This window comes from Polypterus senegalus, chromosome 7 (genome assembly GCF_016835505.1).
Source record: "Polypterus senegalus isolate Bchr_013 chromosome 7, ASM1683550v1, whole genome shotgun sequence".
NCBI classification, from domain to species: Eukaryota; Metazoa; Chordata; class Cladistia; order Polypteriformes; family Polypteridae; genus Polypterus; species Polypterus senegalus.
The window spans coordinates 167,727,809-167,754,197 of NC_053160.1; the positions used below are offsets into that span (position 1 = coordinate 167,727,809).

The following is a 26,389-nucleotide window of genomic DNA, read 5'->3' on the forward strand; positions in this document are numbered from 1 at the left end:
CACATTTATTTACCTTTTAAATTCTGGTATTACTAAAAGGCACTTCTTGGTGTAAACTGCAGTAAATAGAAATAATTAATTTTTTGATTCTTTATTTGTGGATATACATAATATTTTGTTGTTCTTTCCAGTCCTAACCCAACTGCCAGTGTTGAACTTCTTCAAGAGGTATCCATGTCTCGCTACATTCCCCACCCATCACTTGTCGTTTCTGTGACCCTGACGTCTGTGAGGACTGAGACAGGGATCACACTGAAAGCACCGCAGCAGGTAGGACACTGTATGGTGATTTGTTGTTTAAGGTAGTTGAACTGAGAGCATTTAACCTTTTTTTTATGCAGACGGTGTGACCAGTAGCAACCTAAAAAATTAGAATACATTTATCCTTCTTCTATCTTAACCCTGCTGAGTTTTATGCTAAAGGATTGTCCCTTATAATATAACAAGCCAGCTGGTTAAGTTAGCAGGTAATGCTGAACAATGCATTGGTGAAAACATTAAATATAACTTCAAAATCATTACAGATATACTTGGACTGAAATTAGAGTTTTGCAGATATTTTGTCCATAAAGTTCAGTGTAGGCAAAAATTATAAATCTTTACACACAGGAGATTATAGTATATATCCATCCCATCCATTTTCCCAACCCGCTTATCCTAAGCTGTAGCCAACCGCAGCAAACACAGGGCACAAAGCAGCAACAACACCTTGACATGACACTGGTCCATAACCGGGCAAACACACAGACACACATCAGGGGTCAAGTTGGCATCACCAGTCCCCAAACCTACATGTTTTTGGTCTGTGGGATTTAAGCCATGCAGACAGATTTAGTGTACGTAGTGAAAATGGAAGTGATTGATCACTCTAAACCAAATGGAAAAAGACAAGCAAGTTTAATTTTAAGATCAACTAAATGATGCAGAATTTAAATCTGCAGACTTTACTAACGAAATAAATGTATATGGAATTGCATGTGTACTCTACCCCAGCTCTTCACCAGAGCACCATTTAAAATATGGACTGCACAATATTTTCAAATCAGCAAGTAGGCGAGTGGGCCTGTTTACCAGTTCAAGTGCACTCCTCTGCAGATCACATGCTCCCTCTAGATAAAGAGCTGCTTATCTTTTTAATGCTCCACTCATTCATGAATGACTTTTGTCAGAAATCTTAATGAAGAAGAACATGAACAATAAAATGGTACCAAAATTGAATCAGCATGTTATAGATTATTCATTTTTGCCAGTAAGAATGGCTATAGAAAGTATCATAAGAAGAGCTGGATTAAGCTTAGAGTTTATTGTACTTTATTTTTTAGTTAGCAGTGATCAGTTTTGTTTTACAGTCCATTTTTATCAATTTTTGTGTACATAATTCCACAGTACTGCCTGCTTTTCAGTGCTTTCCATATGTGGGTCATCTTAAAAATAGAAAAGAAAGACCAGCTACTCTAATAGTTATTTTCTGGATTCAATGATAAATACTAAGATAACAGAATTTAAACCATGCTGCAGTTCCTTTACAAATTGTATGTGTTACACCTTTTTCTAGATTAAAATGATCAAAAATATCCCAGTGACTGAGCCCTGTTTGTGGTATTTGGTCTTGCTAGGTGATTTGTTTTGAGGCCACGTCCACACCACTACACTTTCAGTTAAAAACACATACATGTCTCCATATTTGCCTTTCATCCACATTACCCCTTTACATTATATTACATTAAATTATTTCAACCCTCAGTAATGGAGACTTTTGAAATCATCCTGTGGAATTGTACAGTATATTTCTTTTTTTTTTTCTTTTTTTCTTTTAATTTATTTAAAGCATGTAACATTCCATTCAATCAAGTCAAACTTAACAAAACTAAACCATACATTTGTTTAAAAAAATAAATAAAATTGCCAGTTATTCAAAATCACATACTGTAATCATGTTCTGATTGTACGTGTCACGTAGCCCTTCCCTGATTGGATCCTGCTCATTATGGTGTCCCATTCCTTGATCGGTCAATCTTCACTGAAGAAAATTTAGCCCAACAGAACAGACATAGAAGAGTTGCTTTCATGTCACTTGTTGTGTTGCATATTTGTACGCATGTAAATAGCATTTTGTTCAGGTTGAATGCTTTGTACACAAGCAAAAGGAACGCAGGCAGTGTGGTGTAGTTGTTACAAACCCCGAGGTTGTGGGTTGACACAGTATGACCCTGAGCAACTCACTTGACCTGCCTGTGCTCCAATTGGAAAACCAAAGAGATGTAACCCTAACCCTGTTGTTGTAAGTTTCCTTGGATAAAGGTGTCGGCCAAATAAGTAAATGTAGAAGGCGAATAATTTACTGGTTGCTGAAGTTTTCAGATAATTCCTATGGACGATGACGTAACCATCCCTTTTTGTCATTTTAGTGTGAACGGAGATACTTTCATAAACAATGCAGAAATGCTAATGTGGACAGAGAACATGTTTTTAAAGATATTTGGTTATCTATCAGATAGTATTTGCATATCCAGTTACTCGTAATCCTTTTCTAGCGGTATTCAGGGTCGCGTTGGCTGGGATTTTGAGTATCTTAATATTAAAGTCGCAGTGATTTTCTGCACTATACCATTAGTGTGCTGAATGATTTTCCCTAAGTTGAGGGATTGTGATGCACTTTCTGCAACTCTATATGGAAAATTAGGAAAAATAAAAATTCTTTACATAGAACAGTGCTCAGCTTTATATTAGGATCCTTCAGTGTACCTGTCCCAGATTTGCTTCTTAGTGACACACGCTTGTTTAATTTATCTTGTGAAAGTGCCTTAAGTATAATTATGGACAGACTTGTATCCAGGCATGGCTAAGTGCTCTACTACAGGTCAGCATTATATGAGATATCAAGATTTTTACTCACCTTAAGTCATGTTGTGTATAAAACATCAATTCATTTCCTTTTTAAGGCATGTGCAGCAGAAAGCATCATGTTGAATCTCAGCGGACAGCTAATCATGATGCAGAGAGATCGCTCAGGGCCCCAGGTTCGAGAAAAAGAGAGCCTCTTGAATCAGAAAAAACTGGTAAGAAGACATGTCGTCTGTACTGCTCATGTCATAACTGACTTATTATGCCTTTGCATGATTTACTGCAGATAAAATAGCAGATACATTTCATAAATGGCTAGAGTGCCGATACCTGTTCTCTGTCCTCCGCAAGTTAAGTGCTGTCTAGTGTTTGGAATAGGGGTGCTGCTCATTCGTCAGTATCCTGTCCTTCTGTCTGTAGTTGGAAAGTCAGATCAGTTCATGGCCATTACATAATGGCTAATCCACATGTGTGCACATGCTTTCTTTATCGAAGGAGATTCACAGGCTGCAGTAGCAGTGTAGAATATAGTTTGTTTAACACTGTACACGTCCACTCCATAGACCCTGCTTAGGATCAACATCTTCTTGCATTAGTATCCCCGTGTGATTGCACTGCACACATCACTAGATTCTGCGTATTGATGGAGGGGGCTGACAATTTCTTCAGCTGCTGTGTCTGCAGTGAAATTCCTCAATATAATATACCACCAGCTCCACTCTTCAAAGGCAGCCACCCACACAGCATGTCCCTCCAACTGTGACCTCGCAGATGAAGAGGCCATGTTGTGACAGTAATGAGCAATGTGGATCCTCACCAAGTTCAGCAGATGGCACACGCCATTATTACAGTGCAGACAATTTGAAAAGAGGGCTGATAAATTAGTAAAACAGAGTTGTTTATAAGGCAAAGCAGCAGGCTAAACAAGTCAAACATACAGAAATGAAGAACATCAGGGGAGTTAAAAGATGACTACATCAGAGGCGCAGGGTCCACACTGGCGGTACATCCCTCTTTTGTTGCCCCTTCTGTTATTTAGCTGCAATATTTTTAGAGTGGTATAACAATGGACCGACAGACAAGTCAAAAGGAAGGGCTGATGGCTGTACTTGATGGTGACAGTTTAGATTTTTTTCTGTTTAAGTAATTAAAGACCACATCACTACATGATGTCTGTCCTACTATTAATATTTAAACATTAATCTCTAAATGACCATTGTATATAAGTATTAAACTTTTATTCATCTTTTGTTTAGCTTCCTTTTAGTGCTCCTGTTGTACTTGCCCAGTGTGTTGAGAACGTGTGGACAACCTGGAGGTCCAGTAAACAAAAGCGCCACCTCCTGGAAGCTTTATGGCTAGCATGTGGGGAAGCTGGCATGAAGGTGTGGCTACCACTTTTTCCCAGAGATCACCGCAAGCCCCACTCCTTCCTCTCTCGACGCATCATGCTTCCATTTCACATCAACATTTACCCCCTTGCAGTACTGTTTGAGGATGCTCTTGTTTTAGGAGCCAGCAATGAGACAGTGTTATATGATGGACTACCACGTTCAGGGGCATCAGGGCGTTCAGAATCTCTGGAAGCGTATTTTCCATTTTGCACAGTGGAGCGCACCTCCCAAATCTACCTCCATCACATCCTAAGACAGCTGCTGGTGCGAAACCTGGGGGAGCAGGCCCTTCTGTTGGCTCAGTCCTGTGCCAGTTTGCCATACTTTCCCCATGTTCTAGAGCTAATGATTCATGTAGTACTGGAAGAGGAAGCGACCTCAAGGGAACCAATTCCAGACCCTTTGCTACCCACAGTGGCTAAGTTCATTACTGAGTTCCCTCTTTTCCTACAAACTATTGTGCATTGTGCACGTAAGACAGAGTATGCCTTATGGAACTACCTGTTTGCTGCCGTCGGAAATCCGAAGGACCTGTTTGAAGAGTGTCTGATGGCTCAAGATCTGGATACTGCAGCTTCTTATCTCATCATCTTACAGGTACAGAGACTGTGTTGCGTCTGCTAAATCCACTTTGTGTGCGCTTCATGGCTGTCTTATTGTCTAGTTTAGAATGTAGCGTAATGGCAGTGGCAGTTGATTCAGTCCATGGCCAGACCTTCAGTCTGACTGGTAAGCACAATATGCTGTAAACCTTGTCCTTTCCCTTCAGTGTCCATAAAAATCCAAAACTAAACACTATCCTCTTAAATTACACACAGTAATTTTTAACCAATATACAAAATATTTATCTGTAATGCATATGGCATAAATGAAAATAACTGCTTCACATAATATAAGCCACAATTCTAATAAAGTGTTAATAAGATATTTATGAAGAAGATCCAAGGCTCAGATGCTTACACGTAAAATAGACAAATTTGTCTCTTAAGCTGACACTTTTATTGTCGATTGGTGAAATTTGCCTAAGCATATCACAGTGAATTTGCCAGGTTCACTGGAGCCCTTCTTCACGAAAAGTCCACTGTGTACCCAGCTTAGACAAACTTTTTTTCCATCAGCGCCCCATGATGCTTTGCAATGTCAGTATGACATAACAGAGCTGTAGCAGCCATGTTGGATGGCGATGTCACTACCCAATCTGTACCACCTGTCCAATTTGTGTTGCGAATTGGGCTTTTAAGTATGCATACTATATGTGTAATCCAGCTCACACTTTACAGCGCAGCCCATTACACTTCACACATTTGTGAATAATTTATGGTGCATACACACATGCATGATGTCACTACCAGATTTGCCATCTTACATACATTTAACCGAAAAACTAGTATTCTTATTTCAGGAGTGCATTAACTGACTATCTGTCTGGAAAGTAAAAAATACTTTCTGTAAGTTAACTTGCCTTGTTTTGTTTTTTTTTTTAGAATATGGAAGCCCCTGCTGTGAGCAGGCAGCATGCAACTCTGCTTTTCAACACTGCATTAGAACAGGGCAAATGGGATTTGTGCCGCAATATGATCCGATTCCTAAAAGCAATCGGCTCAGGAGAGTCCGAGACACCGCCATCCACGCCAGTCACTCAGGTATCACATCTTATGGGTGAACTACAAGAGCATTGAAGACCAAATAATTATAAGATACAGTTTATGAAGCAGCTTTTTCAAAGACCTGTCTGAAGAATTAGTGGGGTTTTATTTGTAGAAAATGGAGACTTGTTTCACATTTTGCTTTTGTCTTTTTGGATGTTTTTCTTTACATTGATATCTGCAATGCAGCAGAATAAAACACAAGTGTGTGCTTCTTCATAAACCTTAACGTTACTGTTTAGGGTAGAACAATTTTTAACAACACATTTTTAGGTAATGCACAACTCCTACCAGTAGTTAAGGTATAGACATTCTAAAATGCTTTGTTATTATGAAAGTATCTTTTTAATCAACTCCTACTTAAAACTTCTCTCACAATAACGCAATGCCATTGAAATGTGTTCTGTAAGACATTTTTATATAATAATAAATGCAAACTGATCAGAAAGATTCAGCATTTCTGATTTAATTTTGTATACTGTTACCAATAAACGTATTTTTAATTGGAGTTTCATCTCTTGGTTAACACAGGAACACAACTCAACAGGGGGGTTTGAATTCTTCAGGCATCGAAGCATCAGTTTGTCCCAGTCTGCAGAGAGCCTGGCTGGTGGAAAGTTCAATCTTCAGAAGACGCTAAGTATGCCTTCCGGACCCTCGGCTAAAAGGTAGGTGAAGATGAAATGTGGTGTAAATTAGTCATCCTCGCTTTTGATAGGATCACCGATCTCCTCTTACTCTCTGAACTGTGGGCTACTTTATCTTGTCATGTTTTAATAATACCAGACAACAAGCTTTTTCAAAAGTTTGGCTTCTTGAAAAGTTTTTTGTGATTATAAGAGACTTCAAGCTGAACACAAACATAATTTCAGATTGACTGTATCATGTAGAAATTTGAAAATATACAAAATTACCTTTCATTGAATTTAGTGTGTTTAATAGCCCATGCATCACATTAGTTCAACTGAGCTAGAAATGTTTCCTTTGTTCTCCACATTGGTGCTTCTTGTTTCAGTGCCCAACAATAGTCAGCCAGCAGTGATGGATTCCTCTTGCCCTGATCCCACTTTTCCATTGCTGCGTTGCCCGTGTTTGTCACAGACTGCACCAGGAGTAGCAAGGAAGAAGTCCAAGTCTGAATGCAGAAAATGAACCTTTAGTGATTTTGCACTTCATTGTTTTGTATACTTGAAGAAGTCGGGCATAGTTAAGTGCTGTGTAGTTGTTAAGAAATGTCTTAACTGCATCTTTGATTGTCTTCCATGCGATTTCCTTTGGCCCCACAAGAAGATCTTCAAACAGCTTGTCATTGATGATGTGTCTGATTTGTGGACCAACAGTGGCGTCCTTAATTCTCGGTATCAGTTATTTGTAGAAGCATCTATCCCAAATATCGAAATTCTTCACCTTCTTTATTTATTACTTCTACAATGTTTTTTCATCAGTCGAAGTTTTATATGACAGGGTGGCAAAAAGATCTTTTATGTATTGAAAAGAAAATGATGTGCTACACAGCCCTGCCCTGGAGTGCTCAGCTCTTTTTCACATAACAAGTCTCTTCAGCATGGCTGTCTCATTCACAGTACTTGGTGTATCTGAGGTGTATTCCAACTGCCAGGGCCACCACTTTTAAATCACTTGAAATATGAGGAGAAATCACAAAAATAGACGACTGCAGTGAAACAACACAAGTTAAGAAAATGTGATCAGCTGACCAAAATCAACAACTTATACCTAGAAGTGTATAGGAAACCAAATCTTCATTGTCCAGCGTAACCCTTTTGGTTTTCCCTTTTTATTTCTTTCATGTCCCCTACATGATTGCATCATTTCATGTCCCTTTGTCCTAAATTGTAGCAATTGTTTTAAGTCAAAGTAATTGTACATTTATTATGCTGAGTTTGTATCATTTTTGCTTTACTTTAGACATTAACTTAAACATACTATCAGTAATGTTTACATAGTGTTGTGAAAAAGTATTTGCCCCTTCCTGATTTCCTCTATTTTTCCTTATTTCTAACAAATGTTCCTTATCTCCAAACAAATTTAGTGTAATGCAAAAGAGTAAATACAATACAGTTTTTAAATGGTCATTTGATTTATTGCAGATAAAAGGTTCACATTTATTGCCCATGGGAAAAAGTAATTTCTCGTAAATGTAATACTTGGTTGTGCCACCTTTAGCAGCAACAAACAGGAATGCAGATGTACGTGGCATTGGCCGTGTGGGTTTTTCTCTCTGTGTTTGTGTGAGTCCCCTTGTCGGTACTTTGTTCTCCTCCCAGATCCTCCATACAGAGCTGCAGATTGCCCTCTTAAGTGGGTACACATGTGAGATTGCATGTGGGTGTCCTCTGTGGTAGGCTGGTATCCCTTCCAGGGTTAGTTTCTGTCTTGGTGTTAGTATTGTTGTTATGCACCCCTTCGGATTCAGAAGCCATGGTGGCTGTGCTGAACACAGTGTTACTCTTATGAGGTTCAAACAGCCCACTGTCATTGGTGCTACTAGAGTAGAAATTCTTTGGAATTCAAAGGCAACCTGCCATCTCTGTGTATGCCAGTGGTGGCACAGCTGTTTCCTTGAGACTGTTTGGCAGATGTGTGGAGAAGCCCTTCAGATCAGATCAAAAGAGCTCTCGTTTCATCTTTCAGTCTTGCACTCCCAATGCACTGCTTGACAGAAGTGGCCAGACATGATATATATGTAGTGCCATCTATAGAGCCCCCTCAACAAGAAGGCTCCCCTCTCAATGCAGTTAAAGCCGAACTGCTGAGACCTGTGACTGTAGCATTGTGGTCACATCCAAAACTAGCTGGTCATGGTCAGCTTTACCAAAGCCTGCCAAGCTGCACAAACATTTTTGTTGTTCAGTAGAATACGCAAGTCACAAAGTAAAAACAGTACCACAACAAAGGAGCAGCTCTTTATATTTCAGATTTTTTTTGTGTGATTCACCATGCAGTCCTAATAATTTTATTTGTCTTCTTCAGGTGACCAATAAAGTTTTCTACATTTTGCCTCTTCAGGTGGAGTAAGGATAGTGACTGTCCTGAAAACATGTACATTGACATGATGCTGTGGCGCCATGCGAGAAGGTTACTAGAAGAAGTGCGTCTCAAGGACCTCGGCTGTTTCTCTGCCCAGCTTGGCTTTGAGTTAATTGGCTGGCTTTGCAAAGAGAGAACCCGAGCTGCTCACATAGACGACTTTGTGTTTGCCTTGAAGAAACTTCATGAAGACTTTCTTTGGCCTTTTCCGGTTATCCCTGTCTATTCTATCAATTCCCCTTTAAGGAACGGCAGGTATAGAACAGGTGAGGATAATAAACAAGTGAAACAGTTTGGGCATTGCAGGAAAATACCATTCAGTCATTTTCTGGTCTGTTTATTATGCTAAAGTTTGGACAACACTGGTCAAACCACATATTTTTTAAACTGTGGCATTTTTATAAACATTTTAAGCTATAGCTATGATTTAAAAGTAGATGTGGCATATGAAAAAGTTTTGAGTTGTACAGTCACAGAACGCATTAGGTCGTTAGTCTGGTCTGGTTTACCTCGTTAGTTTGGTCAAGCATTGTCATTAGGGATTTCCATCGATGACACTTCCAGAGACTAACAAATTTTTTGACCATTCAAAGCGGCTGACTGAGGATCTGCAGGTTAAACTAATTGAGACCTACGAAGCAGGGGAAGGCTTTAAAAAGTTATCAAAGTGCTTCTAGCTAACAGTTTCCACAGTCCATAATGTTATTAAAAATGGCAATTTTAAGGGAAACCATTGAGGTCAAGTCAAGATCTGGAAGAACAAGAACACTGACCCTGATGAACGGGACCTGCAGGCATGTGCACTCAAGAAATGAGAAGTAGTGCGCTGTTTGACTGTGCAGTGACACTTGCAGAGACGTGGCCTTCATAGCAGAGCCGTCAGAAGGATACCTCGCCAGTGATCTTATCACAAACAACATCATCTGCAAAAGTCTGAGGCATTTTGGAACCAAGTGAAGTTAAAATCAAACTCATTGGCCGCAAGCACAAAACGTTTGTTTGGAGGAAAAAAAAAAAGCATTTGAAGAAAAGGACAGCTTGCCAGGTGTTACATTGGTGGGGGTTGTATGGCATCTAGTGGCACAGGAAACACTGCAAAAGTACAAGGAAGGATGAATTCCACTAAATATCAAGAAATCCTCAAAGGAGAGTGTGAGACAGTCAGTCTGGAAACTGAAGCTGAACAAGGGATGGCTTCTACAAGACAGCAATCCAAAACACACTTGAGAATCAACTATGAAGTACCTCAGAAAACAGTAGCTGCAGGATTTGGACTGGCCCACACTGTCCACAGACTTGAACATCACTGAAAATCTGTGAAAAGATTTTAAACGTGCTGTCCATTCAAGACAACCCAAGACTATCTCATAACTCAAAGTGATTAGCATGAAAGAAGGGGGACAAAATGTCTAGTGCAAGAATTCAGAAACTCCTAGCTGGCAATGAAACACATTTACAAGCTACACACCCTTAACAACTGTTTTAGGGTGTTATGAAGCTGTTATCACGACCTTCATCTGGGTCTCTCAGAACTCCACAGGGGTCATCTTTCATGTATTAGTGCTTTGCAGCACTTGATACATCACAGGGAAACGTATTGTTCCATTGTTGGTGCTTGGCGATCAACTATTCATGACTATTCACACAGCCCCCTCAAAAAAAAACTTGTATAGTGATGTTTAGCGATTCTTATAATTCTAAGGGGAATTGAAGAAGGTCATAAATGGAACATACCAGCTCATCTGTTGTTCACACTTACTTATCAGTAAAGAGAACTATAGGGTACATCATTTGCCAGATAAAGAAAGAATGGTCACTAAGTGCTCACTTAGCAGGGTGCCCAAATATTTGCAAATGCCACCATTAACTCTTTCAGTTTATTTTAAGGTCATTAAAAATTACAACTGTATATTAACATTGTGTAAAAATGCCGTTGTTTTCTAATATTTACTATTTTTCACGTCAGATGTTATCAATATGTGTTATTTGGCCAGGGGTGCCCAAGCATTTCCCTTGAACAGCGTATTCATATTCATGTTTTCTCAGTGCTGCTTGTCTAGTCAGTTTAGCAGGTCTTAATTGGTTATTTGATTTCTGCCTCAGCTGTTGAAGAACGTTTGCTGAAGTCGCAGTCTGCTGACAGTCTGGTAAACAGTGAGATGGACACCGCTGGACCCGCAGCCCCCCGCAGCCACAGCTGGATGGATAGCCTTAGCCAGACACACAGAGATTTAGATACGGCCTCATCACACGGAGCCCAGACGCAGGAGGCATTTCTCTCCCCTCTCATTAGTAAAGGTGAGAAACTCCATCAGCTTTACATTTGAACTTTCCTTTGTTTTGCTGATTTTCATGTAAGCCACACGTTTTATGTGCTGTACTTTAAGACCTTGGATAGCAACAAACACCATTAAGTGTGTTTTGCTTTTTCTACCCTCGGGGTGTATTACTTAATTTATCGTAAGTATACAGTACATGGATATCAAATCATATACATCTGCACTCTCCTTTTACATTCTGTTTATCTTGGAACGGACATCTGGTACACTAAAATCACCTAAAAACAGAATTCTCTATGGAACACAATCTCTTTATTGCTTATCTTCTTGAGCTTTCATTCTAAGTATTAGCAAAATCTAACCTTTAATTGAAATAAAATAAAAGGAAAAATAAATTATAAAACAAATATGTTTCTCAGATACTGTATGTGTGCCCAAGCAGATCATAGCAGTAGAATCTAACTGAAGTCTGTTCCCATTTATATTTTACATTTTTAGGTTCATTTGAGACCACAGGAACACCTAAGTTGTCAGCCATGACTTCCTGTTTCACTGCGGTATAAATATGAAGTGACACGTAGTTCAGATTTCTTCCACAAGGGGGAGGAACTGAGAATGCAGTAATGATGAGTAACTAAAGGATGCTGAGCTGTGCAAATCAGGAACTGACCACAAGAACATAGTGAAATAATTGAAAATACCACTTACCATAATCACAGCAGTATTTAATACATTTTAAGCAACTGAACATGTTAAGAATTGGCCTGGAAGTGGACGGATGTCTATATTGACAGGCCCTTTTCTTTCAAGTCTTCCTTTTCTTTATCCATCCATGTCTACTTTGAAGTCCCTTGTTTTCTCTTCCCATGCACTTTCATTCCTATCACTTTTTTGTCCACATAATCCTTGTCTCTCCTCATCAAATGTCCATACCACTTCAGCTTACTTTCCTGTGCTTTCCTAGATCTTTCTCCCAGTTGTGTTGTACCTTTGATTATCTAATTTCTTATGTTGTCCTTTTTTATTTTTTAAAATAACTCCATATATCTCTCTTAACATTCTCATTTCTGCCGCATCCAACTTCCCCTTCACTCTCCCTTCACTAGCCATGTCTCAGCTCCATATATCATGGCTGGTCTTACTACTGTCTTAAAATGTGACCTTCAACCTTCACCTTAATTCTTCTGTCACACAATACTCCTGATATCTTCATCCAGTTGTTCCATCCACACTGCACTCGAGTTATCGCCACATCCAGTTCTCCATCTGTTACCACTGATCCTAGATATATAAATGTATCTCCTCTTCTTAGTAGCACTCACTGCAGGCTAACGTCTGATTCCTGATCATAATTAAGCATCGTGTTTTCGGTATTCTTTCTTTTTATCTTCATTCCTCTATGTTCTAAAGCTCTTTTACATTCTTCTAACCTTCTCCCTTTTGATGCTATACAACACAGTATCATTAGCAAAAAGACCTACACCAGGGGTTTGGTCTTTTATTCCACAAGTTAAGATATCCTAATCAAAGAGGTAAGGACTTGAGGAAGATTCCTACTCTAACTAGGATCTTGTCAGTTATGCCACCACTGCTTCTAACCCGAGCCCTCACTTCCTGATACATACCGCGGACAATCCTCACATACGTCTCAGGTACTCGTTTCTCCCTCATGCACCTCCAGACTTATATTTTTATGTATTTCGCAGGTGATGAATGCAGCATTGGTTCAGCAACAGACCTGACAGAGACGAGTTCCATGGTGGATGGTGACTGGACGATGGTGGATGAGAATTTCTCAACTCTCAGCTTAACTCAGGCAGACTTGGAGCATATCTCCATGGAACTTGTAAACAAAGGTCCCCATAAATCTCAAGTTCAGCTGAGGTGAGTGTGATGGCTGGTCTTTGCTTATGTGACCGACTCTATGCACAAAATGCTCCTGTAAAACAGGTACACAAGCCAAGGAGGCTCGTAGTCGGCTGTCCAGCATCTCAGTGGAAGCACCGCACATCAGTTGCTTATGTTGTGCTATCCACATTTCCAAAGGCCCATATTACCCATAGCTGCCTGCCGACTGTATTACAACAACATTTATTTTTATAGCACATTTTCATACAAATAATTTAGCTCAAAGTGCTTTACATGATGAAGAAAAGAGAAATAAAAGACAAAGTAAGAATTAGAATAAGACAACACTAATTAACATAGAATAAAAGTAAGGTCTGATGGCCAGGGAGGACATAAAAAACAAAAATAAACTCCAGACGGCTGGAGAGTAAAAATAAAATCTGCATTTTTTCGGAGGCCATGAGACCACCCAGCCCCCTCTGGGCAGATTATTAGTATAAGATTAAAGACAGTAAATGAAACCAAGCTCCCTGTTTAACTTTCATTCTCAATGGCAGTCCTAGCTGTAGTGGAGTGTGTTCTTTTCAGTACTCCATGCTGCCCTTTTTTTAAAAATGTTTTTGTAACATTTAAGCAATAATGATCTAAAGTGACATTAAACCTTTATTCTAAATCTGTCATAGTACAGAAGTACTGTGAACTGTTTTCCCTTACTAGAGTCTGGCATATGGTACTGCCTCACTAAAACCCAGACTGGTCAAAATCCACTGTCGACAGCTCACAGGCCCAGTGACGGCACAGTAGAAGGAAACAAGGCACTTCTAGCATTGTGTACCTCAAACAGATGTCATTTCCATTTAATGGTCATGAATTCTGACGCGCAGAGTCACAACTGATATCTCAAAAGTCATAGCAGCCTCTAGAAGATCTGCGTGCAGTTGTACTGTAATGAGGTTACTTTAAGACTGCAGCTTTAAAATGAGATCAACAAGAACATGGAGGCACAGATGGAAACTTAAGGGTACATTTTACACAAATGTCAGGAAGTTTTCCTTCACACAGAGAAATATAGATATGTGGAATAAGAGACCAAATAGTGTGGTAGACAGCAGGACTTTAGGGACCTTCAAAACTCAACTTGATGTTATTTTACAAGAATTAAAATGATCATTGGAATAGCCTGTTCTCATCAAACATTTTTCTAACGTTCTAATGTGCAAATGATTCAATAACTGATGTCCATTAATCCACCCAGAACCACAGTCAGCCATCGGAAATTTGTACTCCATCCCTTCTGCGGTATCCGTGTCACCTCTAAAATCAGACATATATATTAAAAGATTAATTTCCAAAGATTTGTAAAAGGACTGATTTACCTCGAGCCTTTCTGCTTAAAGAATGCCCTGTTGGTATAACAAAGGTAAAACGCAGCAATTCTGAGAAGGGTCTAGCTGCAGACCTCCAGAGCCCCCATGATTCTGCAGCTCTGCTGAACAGCCAATCAGTTTGCATGTTTAAGTCACATAATTTACACAATGGAAATTCCAAGAAGGGTCTGTTTGCGGTCCACAGCCCTACATGACAGTGTCGCTACCAGGGAAACAGTCCTGCCACCTGATGTGCCGCTCAGTGTGACGGAGATCTGCACCTGGACTGTGTTGGCAAGTCCAAATTCTTTGCCAGGAAACTTGAGAGCCATTGGTGACCTTGGCACTTTAAAAAAATCTTAAAACCTTCTTATCTTGGGTTGCTTTTGATTACCGTTGCTGTTTTCCTTTTAACATACTGTAAATGTCATGCCCTTTTTTGTGTTTTATTCTGTGCTTTAGGTTTAATGTTATTACTTTTTTTATTGTATCGTTTGTCAATATTTTGTAAATTATTATTATGATTAGCTGTACGAAGACTCTTAAGTGAAACTGATGACAGAATCCTGTCCGTGTGAGGCTCAGCCCGTCTTTGAGCGCCATGTCGTCTGTTTTCACTGCTGAGGTAACCTCTGAACGTTCTGTAAAGCACAGCCGCCGTGTTAGAGGCCAGGTGGCACATCGGCCGTCATGGTGCTCAGGAGGACTCGACGGTTCACACACTGTTTGTATTTTTTAATTGTAATTTTAATGTTACAAATTTTTTAATTGTGAAATTTGATTCAGACTTCATTATTATCTTTATAGCTTAGGTAGTAAACCTAAAGGCTTGCTTTGCAGTTCCACATATTAAACATGTCTTTGTATGGTGGATATTGTGGAATGTTCTCCACAAAGACAGGGGCTCAGAAATATAAAGAATAATTCCAAATGAAGCGATTAAACAAATATTTATTTGGTTTGTGAAGTTTGTTGTTCACTTTTCTTTGGCCAGCTGCATTATTTATATTTATAGAAGCTTCACAAATATGGTGCTGTTAATGGAGATGATATTACAGTTAAACTCACCGTTGACGTACGAGCCTAATGGCTGTCAGTCCTGGTCCCCAGTTTGTGTTTAGCACTTGTGTGTGTGTGTTTTACTGCTCAGGTTTTTTTTTTTTCTTCCCTAATCCTTCAGATACTTGCTGCACATCTTTACGGAAGCAGGCTGCCTGGAGTGGTGCTTTGTCATTGGCCTTATTTTACGAGAAGTATCGGTCATCAGCCAGGTTGTCGCATTCCTTCAGTGCCAAGAAGTGCCACCCGAGACTGTGCAGAGCATCAGAAGTGGCCTCCTTGCCGTTGACACCTGGGCAGTTACTGATTGGTATGTCGTATTTCATCACTTTGTGAAATGTTTCTGTGCTGCTCCTAGAATTTATTTTGTTGATGATTTTTTGTAAATTATTATTAAATGAGAAGTGTCAAGTGAACCATCGTTATTATGCTCTTAAAATACTCCTTATGAAAGACAAATGTGCTGGAGAACACAATATGTGATGAAGTGTTTTTGCGAGAAATACCTTCTAGAATTTACAGCATCATTACTGTCACGTGTGCAGAATACGTGTGCTGATCAACATGCAACACGTCCTCGCCCTCTGTGGCACTGACTACTTCACTTAAAGCCAGTGCCATTTATACCTGTCTCCTCGTGCTGCTGCTCCTCGTCCGCTTTTGGGGGATGAGAACAGTTCTTGTCATTCTGATTAATTTCCTTCACTTCTTAATGAAATACTCCACCCAAAAATATGTTTAATATTTTACTTAACACAGGCACTTAGTAGTGATAGCTCAGAAAAAATATTTAAACCTACATTTTCATGCAGAATAGAGAGAAAAGACTTTACAGTGTAGCAGAAGGCAATAGTGACCAACGATGTTCAACAGCAAACAAAGTCAAAACATCCATGGAGAAAAAAACAAAAAGTCGCACATTACTCATGTCACATAATCTACATGTTATTTATCTAGTTGTGAGTACAGAATGCCTGCTTTTTGGCTAAAATGACATACTTCTGAAATAAATCATAAACAGGAGACTGAAGCCTCATGGGTGTCACATTTGAATAGAAGAAGGTACTCTGGACCAATGAATGAGGGGGAGAGGCGGGTCTTCAGTTCAAAAAGTCACACCCATAAGTCTTTAGTGTTGTTCTGGAAGTGACTTTTTAACGGTATTGTAGCACAAGGCATGCATGTTACACATTTTGGGCACACAACTGGATAACTGACATGTGGTTTATGCAACACAAGTAACGTGATATTTTTTTTTTTCTCTTTTGCTTTGACGTTTTTTTCATCGTCTGTCATTGAGCATTGGTCACCACTATTCGCCAATGTTATATACTAAAATGTTCTCACTCCATTATGAATGGAAAACATGAGATTACACTACAAGCTTCATGGGATAAGTAACATATAAAAAATATCATGTTTGGGTTGAGTTTTCCATTAAGAAACATTTTTCCAAACCGTTTTGTAATTTCTAGTCTTGTTTGAAGTGTTATTGCTCATTATGCATGACTAAAATATATTAAAATGATTTGGGCCAGGATAAAAGTATTAATTAAAGAACACATTCTGACAGACCTCTGCAGAATCCAAACAATGCACTCCTTTAGTTTAAAGTGAGTTTATTTGTAACATTATAAAAGTTCTAGAGATTGTTTTTTGTGACGTGTCTGAATGTCTTTGATTAGTTACACCTTGCACGTTGTTTTTATTTTATTACACAATTTGCAGTGTCCATTTTTCCTCATCATTTTGCTAGATAATTCTTTACAGTCCACTGGTTCACACCTCTTACACCTGCATCAGTATTGGAGTGTTGGTGTAGTGCACTCTGGTGTGACCCCTGCATTCGTGCCTTTCTGCGCACGTGTCGGTCTCGTTGATCTTTTACATTAAAATGAGAACAAGTTGACAAATACGAGGGGGAGTCAAGCTAAAGTTACAAAATGGGATTATTCAGAAAATGGAATGAACCTTCACAAAACTGATCATGTCAGTTCTTAATGTCGCTTCCATCCTTCTCAACGCACTTGCACTACCTGCATGGATTCCAGCAGAATCAAAGGTTTTTGTCTTGTCCTCTCCACCACTTGTGCACCTCTTTCTTCTCGTCATCCTCTCTCTTGAACTGATGACCACCCAGATGTTTTTGTAGCAGTCCAAAAAGGTGGAAATCCAACGGTGCCAAATCTAGCGATTAAGGAGGATGAGGCAATAGATAGATACTTTATTAATCCCAATGGGAAATTTACGTACTCCAGCAGCAGCATACTGATAAAGAACAATATTCAATTAAAGAGTGATAACAATGAAGGTATAACAGACAATAACTTTGTATAATGTTAACGTTTACCCCCCTGGTGGAATTGAAGAGTCGCATAGTGTGGAGGAGAAACGATCTCCTCAGTCTGTCAGTGGAGCAGGATGGTGACAAAAGTCTGTCACTGAAGCTGCTCCTCTGTCCTCCTGCTCAGCGCCCGTCGCTCTGCCACGGAGGTCAAACTGTCCAGCTCCGTGCCTACAATAGAGCCTGCCTTCCTCACCAGTTTGTCCAGGCATGAGGCGTCCTTCTTCTTTATGGTGCCTCCCCAGCACACCACCGCGTAGAAGAGGGCGCCACAACCATCTGATAGAACATCTTATTGCAGATGTTGAAGGACGCCAGCCTTCTAAGGAAGTATAGTCGGCTCTGTTCTTTCTTACAATACCTCAAACTTCAGTTTCTCCAGACAAGCCTTGGTGTCCTCAGCAGTGTGTACTTGTCTTGCAGCAAAAGGACTCCTTGAGACCGCAATCCCCGCTGCTTGGATCAAACAGCAGGCCTCACATTGGTCTCCAGAAAGTCACAGTAACTGGCATTAGTGACTGTAGTACCCCTGTAGTGTTCACAACAACTCGGGGGCATGAGAGGCTGGAGAGGACAAGACAAAACCTTTTATTCTGCTGCAATCCCGGCTGGCACTTCCAGGCAAGTGGTGCAAGTGCATTGAGAAGGGTGGAGACGACATTGAGAAGTGACATGATCAGTTTTGTGAAGGTTCATTCCATTTTCTAACCTTAGCTTGACTCCCCCTCATACATTCTAAAACCAGTCGCTTTCTGTATTATTTGTCAGCTCCTTTTTATTTGCTCTTGCCCAGTTTTGGCTTGCCTAAGAATTTTTACTCCAACCTGTTAATTTATTTTGTTTTGTTTCGACTGCAGTCTTGGATACAAACCCTTCCTCAACATGATCCGACCACATTTCCAAAACCTAGCTGAAGCGACTCCTGATCAAGTGCAGCCGGAGGCGTTCCAGCCAGTCAGCGCCACCAAAGGGACGGAGGTCACGTGTCCGCGACAGGAAGACTGCCGGAGTTCTGTAAGCTTAACCAGTAGCGTCACCACTGAAGGGGTTGTCCCTGCCAGCAGGCTGGAAGAGGGAAACTCGGAGGAAGCAGACGAAGAGCGATCGCTGGAGGAAGGCACTTACGATTGCACCCTTTCTTAGAGAAAGCTACGGACCTGCAGTGTTTGTTGCTGGCATCCTGAAAACAGCTGCCAGACAGTGTACCTCAAGACACCCCGAAAACGTTACAACTCTTTATTTTTGTATGAAACCAAATGAAAAAGCATTCTCGTGAATATATATATAAAAAAAAAGACTACTAGAATAATATGTTAAAATTTGGGAAGCCATACTAATTGAAAGAGACCAGTTGTAAAAGTTTGAACAATTTAAGCTAAGACTTGCCAAGAAGCTTTCAGCGAGTACACAACTGCTAGCATTAAACGTCATCTTTGTTATGACCACCGACTCCTCGGCCAGCTTTCTAGAAGCTGATCACAATGCCACTTTGCAACTGAATGATAAAAGTAGGTTAGGGTCAACCGTCTGTCCTGAAAGATGACGATGTCTCGCGGTCATCAGTGGGCACCTTAATGAAATGTTTTGCGTACTTTTGGTTTGACGCCAGCCTTATTTTGCTGAATATTAGTACTGGGGAGGACAGATTTTTTTTTTTAAATCTGCGATAGTTTTACTGCTCAGATGTTAACAGATTTGGCATGCGGAGCCGGCTGGAGCCCTGGCAGGTTAGGCATGCCTGCCATCTGTGCAACTGTGGTTCATTCATACTGTGAAAAACAAAATGTGTGCGTGTGGTGTGTGTGGTATACCAAAAATCACTAAACGTAGTCCGGGTTCTGTGAACGCCTTCTCAGTACTTGCGGGCTGCCTTGCATTTCGGTGGTCTTCACCGTTTTGTTTTTCTTTGCATTGTTTCTATCTAGCCACCAGGAAGTGGATACGTTAGGGTGTTGGCATTCGCTTTAATGGCTTTTGTTTTTTTGTTCTTTCGACTTCTGTATATTTGCAGATAACTGAACATTTTAAAGCCTTCCCTTTGGCTTTCTCCTACCCATTGGATGTTCTTTGTGGAAACTGAATGGCTGCAGTGGGCTGCTTGGGAGACAAAAGGACACAAAAAAAAAAGAAGCCAAGGAAGCACATTCACTAATAGTTTGCTTTCCTTTTTATGCGGTATTAGGTCTGTGAACTACTTTTTTCAGACCTTAAAATATATATTTTGTATAGTATTTTAAAAGGCTTATTGTACCTTATTGTGAATACTGTTTTGAAGAAGAAAAAAAAAGTTGCTGACAAAAAAGCAATCGTGTGAATATTGTAAAGTACCTCTTTACATGCATGATGCATGGATTTTACGATCACTTCTATCTGCAGTTGTATGAGTTTGACGTGACCAGTGACATCAGGACGGCAGGCGGCCCACTGGCGGGGCACACAGAAAGCCAAATCAAGAGTTCCGTTTAACTCCCATCATGTTCACTCTTAGTATTGTCGTTACGCTTTTACTTTCGACTCCTAAAGTGATTCTTCGACAGTCCCCTCCTTCTTCACTGAGTTATTATTATTATTATTATTTTTTTTAACCTGGATTGACTTCACATCTGCTTTGTTTGTATATGCGGTAGTGTACCGTGATGAATTCATGTATCAGACGTCTCTGTTAATAGCTAATATTTTAAAGCATGTCCATAAGTCGTCCAGTTTCAAGTATTTTTGCAGTTTTATCATTGTATACCTGTATTTAAAAGAAGGTACATAAAGTCTATTTTGACTCTGCTGTATTTACAAAGTGTACAGTAGATTCAGTGACACGTATTTTAGAGAGCTTTTTTTCCAAGTGTTCGACTAGTTTATACCTAAAGCAGTATTAAAATAATGCAAGCATACGTTTGTAAAGGTGCAATTTAAATAAGAACACAGAAAAATACTTATTTTATACAAGAAATGGAATGGTATATTTTTTTAGCACATTACTGTATACACTTCTACTCCCCCGCCTCTGCGTGGACCAAAATAGTCTGAACTACCTTTTCTAAATTTGCTTTTCAGTAAACGAGTTTTCCGTCTCAGCCCCCCAATCCGCGATGCATCTTTAAGCAAAGGGTTTTTTATTTTAGAAGGTTATTTTTTAAAGTCTGCAACATGTACAGTACACACCAAATTGTATATTTTATTTATTCCTTTTGTTTTAAGTTGTCAGTTTGACAAACAAGTTGATGGAATGGGCTTTGCAATAAAATATATAATTTATATATATATATATATATATTCTAAGCAGTAAGATAGCAGACTAATGAACTACCTGCCTCACTGCTTCTTCTTCATGTTCTCAGAGCAGAGCAGACACTTGTAACTGTCATGGATGGCCGAGGCCTTTGCAGCCCCTCTACTGCCAAGTGTGCTCTGTTGTCTGAATGTGACGAATAACTGGAGTCTTTTCAAATTTGAATACTTGGCTTACGGTAATTGATTATTTTTTTTTTTTTTTTTGAAAGTATTTTCTATAACTTTCATCCCGATGTTGTCTTGAAGAAGCAATTGATAATCAGGTTTCTCATTCTTCCTGAACTATTTTCATTTTTTTTCTTTAGTATTGCCTAACCAAACAACTAACAATTAAGAAGACATTAAACGATGTAGTGAGCTCATAGCCGTCTGACCTGGACATCAATCATGTGCGACGTTTGACTACATGGGTGTCACTTGCAATGTCTGCAGGTTCTCTAGGTTTAAATAATGAATGCAATGCAGTGTATAGATTTTGTCTGTGTATTATTAATTTTCTACTTTGTTGTACTATTTTCTGTACATATACAATAAATTATTTTAAAAAGTGATGCAGAATATTTGTTATATTCTTGTTATGACTTTGTGTAAATTACTTTATTCCAGTTATGCATTTAGAAATAAGATTCTACGATGTGGGGGCAAAAATCCTCAGAATCGGTCAACACAACTTGAAAAAAAAAAAATCTGCTAGAGAGACAAATTCATAAATTGAATGTGATTTGGCTGTGGTTAATGAAATCTGTCAATAATATCCTGGAAAATACTCCAAATGTTTATAAAATATTTGAAGTCTTAGGGCTCATTTATACTTCATGCTTAGAACGCGTGCAAACTTGCATCATGGCTGCCATGCGTTCCCAGTGTTCATTCGACGTGTCCTCTCAGTAGGCCCTCAGAAATTAACGCAATGCATGCGCGAGTTACAGTATCAGTAAAAAGTTGGAATGTGACGTCAGAGTCTCTGTTTACTATCTACATGTGACAGAAAGCCTCTATGCAGATTCTAAGAGATCGATGTGCGCATTTCGATGTTTGATGAATGGTTCGAAGTGGTGAAGCAAAATGCTGACATACAAATGCATTTGTGGTGCTTTTATATTCAAGCGTCGCATATTCACAATCATAATGACACGATACATTTTAAAAGTCTTATCTTATGTGCCGTCTTTTTTTTTCTAGGGCTTCCTCTGGACTTGACAGTACTGGCAAACAGCAATAGATCGCTTCACAGAACACATTAAATAAATAGATAGATAGATAGATAGATAGATACTTTATTAATCCCAAGGGGAAATTCACATAATCCAGCAGCAGCATACTGATACAAAAAACAATATTAAAGAGTAATAAAAATGCAGGTAAAAACAGACAATAACTTTGAATAATGTTAACGTCTGTCTAAAATCTGTCGCTGAAGCTGCTCCTCTGTCTGGAGATGATCCTGTTCAGTGGATGCAGTGGATTCTCCAAGATTGACAGAAGTCTGCTCAGCGCCCGTCGCTCTGCCACGGATCTCAAACTATCCAGCTCCATGTCTACAATAGAGCCTGCCTTCCTCACCAGTTTTTCCAGGTGTGAGACGTCCTCCTTCTTTATGCTGCCTCCCCAGCACACCACCGCGTAGAAGAGGGCACTCGCCACAACCGTCTGGTAGAACATCTGCAGCATCTTATTGCAGATGTTGAGGGACGTCAACCTTCTCAGAAAGTATAGTCTGCTCTGACCTTTCTTACACAGAGCATCAGTATTGGCAGTCCAGTCCACTTTGTCATCCAGCTGCACTCCCGGGTATTTATAGGTCTGCACCTTCTGCACACAGTCACCTCTGAAGATCACGGGGTCCATGAGGGGCCTGGGCCTCCTGAAAACCACCACCAGTTCCTTGGTTTTGCTGGTGTTCAGGTGTAAGTGGTTTGAGTCGCACCATTTAACAAAGTCTGTATGATATGTATGATATTCCAACTCTCTGCAAATTTAGAATCTTTAAATTTATACTTGATGTCACTTTCATGATGAAATGCATTAAAATATGTACGTTACATTGTACAGATAAATCGTTAACTTCATTTACATAATGAATACTGTTAATAATTACACACATGGGGTGACACGGTGGCAGAGCGGTAAGACTGCTGTCTTGCAGGGAGTCACGTCGCGGACATTCTCTGCCTGGAGTTTGCATTTTTTTCTTCTTTTTCCACAGTGTGCTCCGGTTTCCTTCCAAAGATATGCAGATTTGGCGATACTAAAATGACGCTAGTATATGTGAGTGCTTGTATTCACCTTGCGATGAGCGGAGGCCACAACCAGGGACTGCCTTGTGCCCAATGCTTGCTGGAACAGACAAATTCCTGGATTGATGGATTTAATCATTAAACATCCTTTTCAGAGAAATTGTGGTAAGTGTCATTGAAATTTAATGGGTGTTCCAGGCAATTCACAACACAGCGAAGCCAAACCTGTTCTCACCGTGATGATATCTCGCACCGCCACCTGGTGGATTCCTCCACATTTCCGTAAAATACACACACAAGTATAAACAGTAAAACACATGTGTAGCAGAAACGTCCGCTGCAGCATGCGTTGCGTCGCGTCACGTGAAGTATAAATCTGGCCTAAGAATCCCACTGGCACTGTAGCTGCTCTTTTTAGCATTTATTTATTGGAGATTTTCTGTACTGCACTGCCCTTTGAGTCTGATCATCATTGTCAGTAAAACACGCTTTGTACATTTGCACCCCATAACTCATATCCTCACTTGTTGTAGTCCATCATTTGTTATGAACCACGGATGGTGGCGCGTGGGATGTTTACACGGCGCATCAGAAGCACTTCAACATATTTGAAGTGTTTTATGAATATAAAAATATACGTTTATAGCACTGAATTAATCATTTGTTCACCATGATCCACTTTAAATGCTAACATGAATTGTTCATTGAGATGTGCTCTTTTCATGAACTTGCCACGTTCCTTGCTGCTGAGGTGCGAGATGCTGAGCTATGCAGTACTTTTATTCTGTTCAATTTCAGGCTGAATATAACTGAGCATGTCCATTTTCTTTTGCTTAATGTTGCCAGTAGGGATGCATATGGCATTAAAAATAAAATGCTTCTCATAGTTAGAAGCTGTCATTTTTTTAAGTTCCTTCAAATTTAAAAGAAGTAGTTATCATGTGTAACAAAATAAAATATATACAGTGGTGTGAAAAACTATTTGCCCCCTTCCTGATTTCTTATTCTTTTGCATGTTTGTCACACAAAATGTTTCTGATCATCAAACACATTTAACCGTTAGTCAAATATAACACAAGTAAACACAAAATGCAGTTTTTAAATGATGGTTTTTATTATTTAGGGAGAAAAAAAATCCAAACCTACATGGCCCTGTGTGAAAAAGTAATTGCCCCCTTGTTAAAAAATAACCTAACTGTGGTGTATCACACCTGAGTTCAATTTCTGTAGCCACCCCAGGCCTGATTACTGCCACACCTGTTTCAATCAAGAAATCACTTAAATAGGAGCTGCCTGACACAGAGAAGTAGACCAAAAGCACCTCAAAAGCTAGACATCATGCCAAGATCCAAAGAAATTCAGGAACAAATGAGAACAGAAGTAATTGAGATCTATCATTCTGGTAAAGGTTATAAAGCCATTTCTAAAGCTTTGGGACTCCAGTGAACCACAGTGAGCCATTATCCACAAATGGCAAAAACATGGAACAGTGGTGAACCTTCCCAGGAGTGGCCGGCCGACCAAAATTACCCCAAGAGCGCAGAGACGACTCATCCGAGAGGTCACAAAGACCCCAGGACAACATCTAAAGAACTGCAGGCCTCACTTGCCTCAATTAAGGTCAGTGTTCACGACTCCACCATAAGAAAGAGACTGGGCAACAACGGCCTGCATGGCAGATTTCCAAGACGCAAACCACTGTTAATCAAAAAGAACATTAGGGCTCGTCTCAATTTTGCTAAGAAACATCTCAATGATTGCCAAGAATTTTGGGAAAATACCTTGTGGACTGATGAGACAAAAGTTGAACTTTTTGGAAGGCAAATGTCCCGTTACATCTGGAGTAAAAGGAACACAGCATTTCAGAAAAAGAACATCATACCAACAGTAAAATATGGTGGTGGTAGTGTGATGGTCTGGGGTTGTTTTGCTGCTTCAGGAACTGGAAGGCTTGCTGTGATAGATGGAACCATGAATTCTACTGTCTACCAAAAAATCCTAAAGGAGAATGTCCGCCATCTGTTCGTCAACTCAAGCTGAAGCGATCTTGGGTGCTGCAACAGGACAATGACCCAAAACACACCAGCAAATCCACCTCTGAATGGCTGAAGAAAAACAAAATGAAGACTTTGGAGTGGCCTAGTCAAAGTCCTGATCTGAATCTAATTGAGATGCTATGGCATGACCTTAAAAAGGCGGTTCATGCTAGAAAACACTCAAATAAAGCTGAATTACAACAATTCTGCAAAGATGAGTGGGCCAAAATTCCTCCAGAGCGCTGTAAAAGACTCATTGCAAGTTATCGCAAACGCTTGATTGCAGTTATTGCTGCTAAGGGTGGCCCAACCAGTTATTAGGTTCAGGGGGCAATTACTTTTTCACACAGGGCTATGTAGGTTTGGATTTTTTTTCTCCCTAAATAATAAAAACCATCATTTAAAAACTGCATTTTGTGTTTACTTGTGTTATATTTGACTAATAGTTAAATGTGTTTGATGATCAGAAAAATTTTGTGTGACAAACCTGCAAAAGAATAAGAAATCAGGAAGGAGGCAAATAGTTTTTCACACCCCTGTATTCTTGCACATTCATTCAATTGATTGATATTGGCAATTAAACACTGCTTAAATGTAAATCTGCTTGCACTTGTAGGTTTTCATCATTTATTGCACTACAGCTTTTTTTGCTGTTAAGATTTACATTTATACAGTTGGGTTTTGTGTTTGTTTGTTTTTTTCCCCCCAGTGTACAGTACAAGCAAGAGTGTGTAACTATAAGTATGTATTATCATTTGTATAAAGTAATACTTGTTTTTAACTAAAACTTGTACTGTATGATACACACAAATAATAAACACAATACAGACCTTTTAAAAATCACAAATGTATTAAATGTTCTTGAGATTTTTATCAAGAAGACACAAGGTGCTAACGCGTGTAATAAGATTACAAGTAAAATGGACTAACAAGCCCTTTGTTTACTAAGCAGCAACTTCAAATTCTTGTTTATTTTATTTTTTCCTTTCTAATTGAAAA

General features: G+C 39.5%; 1 protein-coding gene and 1 long non-coding RNA gene across 2 annotated transcripts in view; one reads left to right on the forward strand and one right to left on the reverse strand.

The window, feature by feature from the left end:
- The window catches only part of LOC120532993, an 82,723-nt gene extending 79,755 nt beyond the window's left edge, over positions 1–2,968 (reverse strand). The window contains exon 1 of the long non-coding RNA XR_005634418.1: positions 2,897–2,968. This is a non-coding gene — a long non-coding RNA (uncharacterized LOC120532993). The remainder of the gene's footprint in view (positions 1–2,896) is intronic.
- The window catches only part of ric1 (RIC1 homolog, RAB6A GEF complex partner 1), a 176,825-nt gene extending 155,157 nt beyond the window's left edge, over positions 1–21,668 (forward strand). The window contains exons 17-26 of the mRNA XM_039759563.1: positions 132–270; positions 2,943–3,059; positions 4,101–4,835; positions 5,723–5,881; positions 6,416–6,552; positions 8,912–9,198; positions 11,036–11,230; positions 12,918–13,095; positions 15,607–15,795; positions 18,687–21,668. Coding sequence (XP_039615497.1) covers positions 132–270; positions 2,943–3,059; positions 4,101–4,835; positions 5,723–5,881; positions 6,416–6,552; positions 8,912–9,198; positions 11,036–11,230; positions 12,918–13,095; positions 15,607–15,795; positions 18,687–18,972 — 2,422 coding nt within the window. The 3' untranslated portion in view covers positions 18,973–21,668. The remainder of the gene's footprint in view (positions 1–131; positions 271–2,942; positions 3,060–4,100; positions 4,836–5,722; positions 5,882–6,415; positions 6,553–8,911; positions 9,199–11,035; positions 11,231–12,917; positions 13,096–15,606; positions 15,796–18,686) is intronic.
- The last annotated feature ends 4,721 nt before the right edge of the window (positions 21,669–26,389 follow it).